This window comes from Momordica charantia (assembly GCF_013281855.1).
Source record: "Momordica charantia cultivar OHB3-1 chromosome 5 unlocalized genomic scaffold, Mcharantia_2.0 BLBB01000005.1, whole genome shotgun sequence".
NCBI classification, from domain to species: Eukaryota; Viridiplantae; Streptophyta; class Magnoliopsida; order Cucurbitales; family Cucurbitaceae; genus Momordica; species Momordica charantia.
Window position 1 is genome coordinate 21,248,014 of NW_028275163.1, and position 11,963 is coordinate 21,259,976.

The 11,963-nt window shown below is 29.7% G+C and overlaps 1 protein-coding gene across 1 annotated transcript; it reads right to left on the minus strand.

Moving 5' to 3' along the window:
• Positions 1–1,565: 1,565 nt before the first annotated feature.
• LOC111019315 (lipase (DUF620)) lies at positions 1,566–7,134 on the minus strand. Its single transcript, XM_022295660.2, has 3 exons — positions 6,745–7,134; positions 4,119–4,475; positions 1,566–2,307 (listed from the first exon to the last, which is right to left on the minus strand). Exons 1-3 carry the CDS (start codon positions 7,021–7,023, stop codon positions 1,777–1,779), a joined length of 1,167 nt encoding a protein of 388 aa, XP_022151352.2. The 5' UTR covers positions 7,024–7,134; the 3' UTR covers positions 1,566–1,776.
• Positions 7,135–11,963: the final 4,829 nt, after the last annotated feature.

The window sequence follows — 11,963 nt, forward strand, 5'->3', positions numbered from 1 at the left end:
AGATAGGATCGCATACTTTCCGAGTTCGACCCCCGCTACCACAAAGATCACTGCCCAGCCACCGCTCGAGCGTACCTCCGCTCCCCCAACTGAGCAAAATGGAGCAAATTCGGTTGAGGACCCGGGAGATGAGGGAAAGGAGAGAGAAGAAAAAGGGAAGGTTCCGCTGAGACTCAAGTCCCCCTGCCGGAGCTCCCCAAACCTGAAGTGTAAGTCGAGGGGCTGCTCAGTGAGAAGAAGCGTCAAATGATTTTGACAGTTGTCGCGCTGGCGGAGCAGGGAGGCCACCCGATGCTATGGAGGGTCCCACTCCAGTATCTGCTTTGATTCATGGAGCAACTATGGTAACCGCTGGCGTTTTCATGATAGCAAGGTGCTCCCCTTTATTTGAATGCCCACCTACGGCTTTGATTGTTATTACTTCTGCAGGAGCAACGACGTCATTCCTTGCGGCAACCACGGGAATATTACAGAACGATCTTGATATGTGGTGCTTACTGAAGCTGCTTTAAATGAAGGCATCACTTTGGCGCAAGAATAATGTATTAGATTGTTGTGGGCAGAAATTGACTCTAATGTTCTATGGAATGCAGGGGAACAAGAGTTACAAGAATGAAACTCAACTTCTAATTGTTTTGTTTGTTTTTTTCCGATTTATTTGCTGTACTTAAAAAGGAAAAAATCGAGCTACACATATCCAAATTTCTATAGCTCAATATTTCACACAATTTAAACACATATTACACCAATTCAACTTCTCAACTAATTAAACATTTTATAAATTTAAACTTATTAAAACCGTGAGTTAAACCTCGTGAAAACAAAAATGAAGTTGATAAAACATTCTTTTATTTTAAGGAATAATATGAATAGACATGCTACATTCTTTTATTATTTAACACATTTCATTTGGATGTATTTTCATTTTCAGTAGGTCATGTCTCTATCACCCTACTTCATTTAGGACGTTGTAATTTCAACCTCTAAAGTGACGCTTCTTTGCATATAAATAAAATAATGATAATCGAAAAGAGATACAAATTTTATTTTTAAAAAGAGAGAGAAAATTATATACGTTCTAATATTAACTCATATTTCACTTTTAATGTTCGTCTCAAGAAATAGGGAAAAAATGATTTATATATATTTCTTTTTCAACTATCCATTTGTGTATGACAACAGTTTATCTATTATGTACGTCATATGTTAACAATTCGTTAACATTGTTAATGACACAAGCAAAATAAAAGTATTTTTTATTTAAAACATGTAATTTATAAATCAAAACTAATTTTGAAATAATTCATACATATTTTTTTAAAATTTTTAACTAATTTTATTAATAATAATTGCTTTTAATCTTATATTTTTTTTATAATTACACTAATTATAAATAATCAAATAAAATATTCAATTTTAATATATAAGAAAATTGTGATTTTTTTGTTGGCAGTCCATGCATAAACAAAATCTTGCATTCTGGAAATTATCGCTTCTATGAATTACATTTATAATGAAGATAATAAAAAAAAAATTATTATATTATAAAAAAAAAGTAAAAAAAATAAAACTTAACTTCCACGTGGTATTAAACCAATTTAGTAAAATGATACATTTGTTAACATAAAAAATTTCTCCTTACACTCTCTACTTAAAAATTCTCTTCATATTTGAGTAGAAAGAAAAACAAAAGATACAATTGAGATATATATTTTTTATAATAGAGTTTTTCTTTCTTTCTTTTTCTTCACAATTGTATTAATCAGTCATTAAACTCTAGTTACTATACGAAGATGGCCAAGGTCCTCCATTCGTCATTGTCTGATCCTTCTGTACTTGCTTAGGTGGGATGAAACTATCCATAGACAATCCAGGAACGTTAAATGCCACGTCATCAATATTCCACGTCTCCTGCAAACGTGTGATCATGGGACCCGCTTTAAGATCGTCGCCGAACCGTGTGATGATGACGTTGGTTTGACCTGAATGGGCGATCATGACGTCGTCCACCGCCCGATAATCCTCGATCTTCGTCGACATGGTTGTCTCCCAATAGATGGGATGCGAACCAGGGGATTGGATCCGGGTCAACGAGGAGTCTTCCAAGTAGACCAAAAGGCCACGTCTTTGGCAAAAGTAGCCGTAGATCGCATGCTTGATCATCTCCGCCGTGTTGTCGCTTCGCTCGGCGAGGTGCGTCTGATCGGCTGACAATTTCAACACGAAACAATCAACGGCCATGATTTGCTTCTCTCCCATGTACTGCGCCGGAGAGAATACCTCTGAAATTGCCACGGGATCCAATCCCTATAAAACAATTCTGTACAGTAAGTCAACGTCTTCCGACAATGATTCAATTTCTTTTGTTTTCGAAATTTAAGAAACGACATTCTAATTCTATTTTTCTTCCTTTGTAATTTTGTATTTAAAAATGAATAACTAACCTATTAATTATGTTTAAATACTACTTTAATTCATACATTTTCAAAACATCAATTTTGATTACACTACTTTCAATGTCAACATACTTTTAAATAATGATAATTTTGATTAATTTATTTTTATTTTCATCTTATTTATTTTAATCAAATTTTAGCACGATACTCTACTCACTAAATTTTTAAAATTCATAAGTAAATTTGTGTTAAAAAGTTTTCATTTTGAAAGTATATGAAATAATTGAATAAAAATTAAAAATACAAAAACTAAAATCAACCTAAATAAAAAATATTGGACAACAAAAAATTAGTTAATTTGAAAAATATTATAATAGATTAGTGCCCATTTCAAGCAATCAAGGATGCTTAGCTAGTTTATGATTCTGATACTTCAACTAATTGAAAATAGAGATCAAAATTGGTTTAATTTTTAAGAATTTTAAAATTAAGAAAGTACATCAAGTTTATTAATGTTAAAACTACAATGTTAAAGAACAAAAATTTAGTAAAAACACATGTAAATAATGATTATGTGAAAGTTGTTTCTCAATTTTTATTCTACTTTCATATTTAACAAAAAGTTGTTTTTAAATACAAATTGTAAACAAGGCTAATAAAATATTTTCCAATTATTGTTAAAATTTACATCCTAATTCCTAAGGGATGGTCCTAGTGAAAGGGACACTAGGACTTGGGATGTTTGATTTGAAGATATCCTTCAAGATCTTCTGTTGAAGCACTGAAATAAAAACTTTAATAATTTAAGACCTTTTTTTTTTGTCTTTCAAAATTGGTAGGGTCTCATTCATGGGTGAAACTTCTCTAAAATATTAGTGGGGTGTAGGGTACTCAATTAGAATGTGACATTCTAATAAATAAATAATTAAATATATTTTGAAATCCTATTTTTGACACTGTATTGGTTACTGTACTTTTAAAAATTTTATTTACTTTTCTCATTTTCTCTATCACTATTGCAACACGAATCTACATCTAGTAAAGTTCTTCAAATATTGTTATAATTTTGTATTAAAGAGTTCATTAGATATAAAATTTGGTGTTAGTGTTTTGCAAACTAAGATTTCGGAGACTAAAAAAAATTTGGATGACCGTCGCCTAAAATGACTTCAAAGACCAAAATAGATAGAACAACACTTGAATACTGACTCATCAACATTCATCTTTGTTGACCATCGTTCAATGATTTATGAAAATTGAGAAAATTGTATTTTTTTATGATTTTTATTTAAAAATAAAGAGTTATCAAATTTTTAATGGTAGTAAAAGTAAGTATTGATTGGTTAATGCCTACAAATCAAAACCAACCTTTTGAAAAACTAGATCAAAATAACAATAAAAATATTATTTTGGTTTCTTTACTTTCCTTTTCGGTTCATTTTGATTCATGTACTTTTAAAAAGTAACCATCTTGATCTTTATTTATAAAATTTTAATACAAATTTTACACAAAACGAAAATACTTTAAAATAAAGTCGAGGTTATATTTTAACAAATATATTAAAAGTAACTTCGTATTGAAATTGTGATAAAAAAATGATATTAAAATAAAATTAAGAAAACAAAATGATCACTTTTAAAAATATACGACTGAACATTTTAAAAATATAAAAGTAAAATGAAACAAAATAAAAGGAGAGTAAGTTTAAGGGAGAGACATGCCTGAAAAGCTCGGCGGAGAGGGCGGACGGCACCTTTAGCGGCGTGGGAGCCAAGCCAAGGCGTGTGGCGCCAAGCGACGTTGCCATCGCTGCCGGCCACGATGCTGTGGCCTCCCACCGCCAGCTCTATCAGCCACTTATTCGGAATCATTTCCCACATCACGAAGCAACCTTTTTGAGCCACTCCGCTCGTCGTCGCTCCTCCGCCGCCGCCACCGCCGCCGCCGGAGCTGACCTCATCCGCCATCCCCATCGTCAGTTTCCCCGTTGCGAATATGTTCTTCACTCTCCCCTTCAACTTCCGGCACCCCGTCGCCGCCGTGAAATGCTCTATTATGTATTCAGCCGACGAGGAAACCTATCCATAAATTAAAAATATGAAACCATTTTCACACAATTTTCTAACTAAATGTATGTTTTATTTTTAGAATACAATTTCTCTCCATCGAAGTCACGTGTCAATTACTGCTAAACTAAAATAATGTGAATACTTAAACGACATTTGTTTTCACTATCTTATTTAGTTTTTTTTTATTGTTTTAGAAAAATTAAATATTTTTTGAATTATACAATATTTAAAAAGTGTCATCTAAAGGACACCAATTTTGAATTTTTTTAAAAAAATTTCTTAAGACTTGGTAAATAATTTGGGTTTTTGTTTCTTAATTAGAGGGAGAACAAATCTTAATTTCTATTTCTAAATCTTTCCAACTCACTCAATATGATGTGATTTAAATTTTGTTATTAGTCAATTTTAATAACCACCAACAAAAAGTGTACAATTAAAAAAATATTTAAATAAAAAAGTTAAATTAAAACTTCTTAAAACGGGCTAAATTGAAAAAATATATATAATGAAAGTATTGTACATTAAAACACATTTTTAACTTTTTTTTTTGGGGATAAAAAAACGAATAAAGTAAAATAGGCCCACCTCGCTCAGTTTCTTTCATTTCCTTCAGATTCTTATCCTTCGGGAAATGTGTCTTATCCTTCGGGAAATGTGTATTATTGGGGAGGGTAAGCATCTTAGCCAAAATTATCTAAGAATGCCCAATTTCTTTCACTTCGTGTATTGAGATATTAGTTAACTAAACCTCTAAAATAAAAAAAGGGATGGATTTTTCTTTTCTAGATTTATATTTGTTGAAAAAAATTGAATTAATGGTAAATTTTAGACCACTCATTTTCAAATTTAATGATAGCTTTAAGACAAAAGTTTCTCTAAAGTGCAATTTGGTCCATTTAATTCATATCTTAGCTATTCGGTCTTTAAACCTTTAAAAAGTTTGAATTACATCATAAAACTTTAAATTAAATCTCTCTCCGGTCTTTATTGTTAATATATCATTAATGAAATGACCATGTAATACATTTGTCTGTTCATCTGGTCAAATTACGCTAGTGTTAAGGACAATGATACTTCACAACTTTATTTTTGGTTTCACCAAAAAAGTCTTATACCAATTGAGATAATTGTCATCTCTTATATATATGAATAAATCATTTCCTTAATTAATGTGAGACTTTATTTGCATTTTTCGTTACAAACCCAACAGTTAATTTGGTCAAAATTTATATTTTGAGCCAGTCGTGAAATTCAAAGATATAAAGAAACCGTTTAAAATAGACAAAATATATACAATGGTGCTTAATTTTCTTAAATAACTCCTAATTTAGTCTTTAAATCTTTTGAAATTCTCTATTGAGTTCATAACCTTTTAAAATTCTACATGCATTAAAAACTTTCAATTATGTCCCTCATTAAAACAATTATTATGATTTATTAGCAAGGGAAATTGATTATATTTTGAACACATGGTATACCATTATTAACACACTAATCCGTCCATCAACAAAATTTGTTTCTTTCTAGCATGTCAAAATGTCAAAATATATTAATAAAATAATAATTTAATAAAGTAAACATTTTGTTTATTTTTTCGAAAAAAAACATAATTAACCGTTTTCAATATATTATTGATAAAATTGGAAATTTTAAAAAATTAAAAGCTATCACATGATGCATACATTTAGCCCTTCAAATTTAAAGAAAAAAAATACCATATTTAAAAAAAATGACCAAATTTATAATTTAACTCAATAAAAAATTAGACTTAAATATTATTTTTACCACCGTATTTTTCACTTTTTTTTTTGGTTAATTTTAGTTTCTCACACTTTAAAAAAATGTCTATTTTGATTTTTATACCCTCCACTTTGGTTCATTTTGGCTATGTGCTTTCAAAACTTCCATTAACTACTTATTTACAAAATTTTAACACTAAGTTTATATACAATAAAAATTCTATAATACAAATCTGAATGGTAAGTAGTTTCAAAAAATTTAATAACAAAATTGTCACGCTAAAAATATTAAGATAAAATAAATGAGGTAAAAAAATAAAAATGACATTTTTAAAGTACCCAAGAAAACAAAATCAACCTACAAAATAGTATTTAAACTTAAAAATTAAAAGAATACGTGGAGGTAATAAATGGTACGGCAGAACGAAATAAAATTGAAAAGAAAGGGGAAAAAAAGGCAAGAGGCAACAACAAAAGTAGGGATCCAAAGGGCGAAGCAGAACGGAAAAGAAAAACGGAACGGAGGCGAAGATTCTGACCTGGTTGGTGGAGGAGAGATGATTTGGCTGAACGGAGACCGGAAAAAGCGGGCAGCCGAGGACGCTGAGGAGCACATTGAGGCCGTCCGATCTTCTGCCGCAAGAGAGGATGGAGAGATGAGTCCTGATCCAGTTCCGCCACGATGATCGTCCGCCGCCGCCGCTCTCGATTCGGCTCCGATGATTCCGATTCCGGCTCCGGCCGTCGTCCTCGCCGATCGGCTCCTCCGACAGTGGCGCCAAACGACTGCTCTGCTGCTGCAACTGCATTTGCTGCATTTAGTGCTCCACAGAGACGGAGAAGAACGGTGTGGGAGTGGGAGATTACTTCAGAAAAGAAAGAAAAAAGAAAAAGGAAGCAGAGGAGAGAACCGTCTGATGATGCTTTTGCTTAGTACCACTGCTTTAAAACCGTCCCCTCCATGCTTCCTTTCTTTCCACTTTTTCCCCCACCTTCACCCTCTCGCGCGTCTCCCCCACTCCCCTCTTCTTTACTCTCTTCATTTTTCTCTTTTGCTCCGTGCCGTTGAATTTTTAATCGCACAATTATCAGAAGGAAAATACTCTTTTCAACGCGTAATCCATAATAAAACTTTGGTTTTTTTGGCACATCTTGATTCTATTTTTAAAATCGGATGCTCGTTTGAACTTGTTGCATTCTGATACATATTAATATTCATTGATTTCATCTTAAAATCAGTTGGTATTTTATCTCTCATTTCTATTATAAACATTGTAAAGTCCATTTTTTTTTTCAACGTCGAATTCTTAACAATCTCACCATTATTAGTTATTTTTTATAAAAAATTATTATATTTTTGCATTACTCTGGCCTGGTTGTATTAAAAAATATGAACAATCTTAAATGAGATCTTTTATAAAAATTAATAAGGTGTCAATTTTTCAACAGAGTGATGACAAGATTTGGTTATTAGCATTTTCACCGGACCTCTAAATTACAAAAGTATCACAATAATATAATGCGTAATTTTAATATATAACATTTAGTTTAAAATTTTACAGAAATAATATAAATTACAAACTTATACCATCATACGAGACTAACCAAAAGTCCCTTTTATAACACTTAAAAAAAAGTAATGGTGTTTTTATAAATGCATATTTATTTTATAGGCAGGAGAGTGCAGGAAAAGAGATTTTAAAATCTTAATTCAGTCCTGAACTTTTGAATTTATTTCATTTTAACCCACGATAAATATTTTATATATAATAATGCGATTATAATTTCTTTCTGTTTCTTGAAGTAATATAATTTTACCATGGTTAAAACTGGAAAACACTGATACTATACAATAGTGGAAATATTTCAAATATATAATACATCATATTATTGTAAAAACATGCCAACACTTTCTATCCTTACATATTTTAATATTTAAACTTTTAAATATTTTATGTTGATAATTAAATTTTGAATAAAAAATGTTCAACCACATAATTAAACCAAGGATATATTATTTTAGTATGTGGGGTCCACACTATTATTATTATTATTATTTTTACTTTATTAAGGCACGAGGGGTAGTATGTCCTCTACAATAGTTATTATAACTTTCTTCCCATCTAGATCACTTCCACTCATAGGGTAGATGACTTCAAAGTCATCCCACATTAAGGATGAATTTCAAATACCCTCTATTTTAACAAATTTATTTAAGAAATATATTTATTTTCGTCAAATACTTTTTATAAAATAGTTTTAACTAAAATACGTGTATACTCGATAATTTAATGAGTGAAATACACCCACCAATAAAAAAAAAAATCACACAACAGGACATTAAAAGTGTTATTATTTTAACAACTGCCCACCTATTTTATTTCTTTTTTTTTTATCCTGCACAAAACAATTACCCCTCTCGGTAAAATACACTATTTTTTTAAAATTTTAGCACCATCATTCTTGTAACGTTTACTATGTTAAGATTATGGGCAAAATAATAAAAAAAAGACTTTAATTAAAGATAACATTATTATATATTTAACCTTAGTAAAAAAAATTATATATTTAACCAGAAAATATTATGTATTAAATATTTTCTAAACGTGAATTGAAGTTACTTTACTATTTGAGGGCCTTTACAGATGGAATCTATGTATTAACAACAAACCACTTCTTTACAGCTTTTGTTCTGCACAAAGCCCTTTTGGGACATGATGGCCACCTTATTTCACAGCTTTGTTTCTCAATATAAATAAATAAATAAATAAATTATAATAACTCAATAACTAAAAAAGATTTCCACTACCCTAAAATAACCTCCACTTTATTCTTAGAAAATTATATAAATTTATATTTGCAAGTTGGGACTTTCATAATCTTTTTTTTTTTTTAACTAAAACTAAAAGGAAAAAACTAAATTTCAGCGTTGAAAACTTGCTCAGCTGTATAATTAATATAAATAGTCGTAAGAAAATGACAATAATATCTGGGTATTTTCATGTTTTGTTAAATAATCTTGAATAAATGCAATAAAAACATAAAAATAGAAACAAATCTGTTCAAACAGTTTTCAGAATTAAAAAGCAATTTTTTAAAATAAATTTATGAAAACTATATTATATTTTTATTTTTATTATTATTATTATTTTGTTTTATCACAAACAAAACTTCATCTTCATTTAAAAGAATCGAAAAAGGGAATTAAATTGATGTTTCTAATTTGAAGACAAAAGAAATAAATAAACAGTAAAAATTTCTAGAGGAAGCCCAATCACTGGACGAGGGACCATTAAAGAGCGTGATGGAGGACACTCCCCCCAAGGAAGACCGTTAAAAATAAATAATAAAATATGTATAAATTTTAAATATTATTTGGATTTCGAAATCTCTATATTTCTTATTTGATTCATTTTAGCCATATATTTACAAACGTCAATTTTGATGATTATACTTATAGCTTCTGTCTATTTTATTTTTAGTCATTATATTTTTAAAATTAACCATTTCGATACACATATTTTTTTAACCTCGTTCAATCACAACTTCAACACGACATTACATTCAATAAATAAATTTATTAAAATACAGTAATATCTTTGTATCAAATAACTTTGGTTGCGTATAAAATTTTCTAAATGCGAATCAAAATGTTCACTTTGAAAATACTAGAACTAAAATAGACGTTTTGAAAATACGCGATTCGAATAGAAGTTAAAATTATAAAAATAATATATTTTAAATGAATGTAAATAAAGAGAAATTAGAAAAAGAAAAAGAAGGTAGGCGCGTGGGAAAGAAACGTGGGGGCTGGTGGTGTACGGTTGTGTAGTCAAAATATAATACCACCACGAATGGGTACCGAGGAGGAGGAGCTTTGAAGGGAGGCAATGTGGGTGTAGATAGCAAGTCCACATCCTTTTTTTTTTCTCTTTTAAATGAAAAATATTATTTTGATGGTGGTTTAAATTTTACCTTTTTTTCATTTTTACTTTTTTATTTTTAAGGTTAAATTGAAATACCTTCCACGCAGTAAATAACAGAGGTTATTATAACATCTCATACTTAAAAGCACGTGCATGAATCGTGTATTTTAGAACTCATTAACGTTTATAAATAGAGAGACGAATTCTTATGTCAGTATGCAAATTTTATTGAGATAATATTAAGGTAATTATTGATTTGAGGGTTGGAGTTTTTTTCTTTTTATATGTACGGGTCCTTCACCCACTTCTAGAATTCAACCCAATGAAAATAATTATAATTCGTTCGAAATGATTTGTGAAATTTGATTGTTGTATCTTACGTACTTTTTTTTTATTTAATCATAAAACTTTCAATTTTTGTTATTTAAATGTATGATAGACCAATGTGTAATGATTTTGACACAATTTATGATATGCGACATAAGTAAGTAGGTCGACAAGATAAAGTTAATGACAAGTGGAATTAAGAGTTCGATTTAAAATACATTATTTCGTTTGCCCACCCATTAAATATTTTGGTAACTAAATTACTCTCCGGTCTCTTTTTTTTTCATGTTCGATGAAAAATTAAATTTCATAGAATTAAAATCATAAATCGTTTTCATATGTCGAACTCAAGAGAATGAACAATATAGATATGATAGTGTCATCCTCAGTTTCTCCTTTATGTGAAGAAGAGCAGAAGTTTTCTATAATGGTTATGAAATCTATATGTGAAAAATCATAATTTCTTTGTAATGGATTAAATACCTTTCATCGATCATACAAGTTCACTTGGTAATTTGATCCCTCGCCAAATTAGAAATTTAACTAATAGTATATACACATCATTTTCTTGATAAATCTACAATTGCTCTCCTATTCCAAAAAATTGACATAATTAGATCACTCTCACTCGTTTAATTAAAAAAGTAAAACACATTAAATAATTACGAGACTTGTATCCTCATGTATTATTAGAATTTTCAAGGATATCAATAATTAAGATATGACATAGATTTATTAGAATCAAAACTTAAGTTTAGAGATAAAATAGATATAATTCATCGAACTAACAACGTCATAGTACGTTTATATTGTGGAGATGGAGGATTGAACTTCCGACTGTTTTGCCTTTATATGAAATATTACCCTCTCTACCCATCACTAATTATTTCTCCAATATTCAGCCTTTAATAAGCTATAAATGCAGCCAGCCCTAAAAGAAAATGGGTAAATTTTCTGTTTATATATGATATAATAATAGATAGTGGGACCATGAAAATTTAATGCCAATAAATAAAAATTAACTTGGAACATTTTGGATGATATAAACGAAGGTAAATATAACATCAAATTACCTATAATATAATACTCTAACGAAATGGTGATATAAATATTATGAAATATAAAGACCAAGTAATTAAACTTGTTTAAAGCGAGCACAGTTCAATGGAAATTGACATATATCTACAATCAAGAGGTTGTGAGTTCGATCCCTACCTAAAAAAATTGTTCAAATTAAAGTAGTAATTTATAAATTTTGATTATTAATATTTAACTAATTCAAAATGTGTTGGACTAGATTGAGATAGTGTAAAATGAAACTAAACCTAAGCTCTACATGAATATATTTAGTAGTCGCACCAAAGAGAAGAAGTCGAGAGAAGTGACTTTTAATTTAGAATATAGTTTCCTGTTCTTATTTATTCAAGACAACCTTTATACTTTATCGATTCTAAGAATTTGTATTTAGTTTAGTGGTAATTGATACGTGTCTCTGACTAAGAGGT

Coding starts and splice junctions, on each gene's coding strand:
- LOC111019315 (XM_022295660.2), bottom strand. CDS start 7,023: ATGCAGCAAATGCAGTTGCAGCAGCAGAGCAGTCGTTTGGCGCCACTG. Junction 4,476..6,744: donor ATCTCTCCTCCACCAACCAG/GTCAGAATCTTC, acceptor ATTTATGGATAG/GTTTCCTCGTCGGCTGAATA. Junction 2,308..4,118: donor CTCTCCGCCGAGCTTTTCAG/GCATGTCTCTCC, acceptor ATTGTTTTATAG/GGATTGGATCCCGTGGCAAT.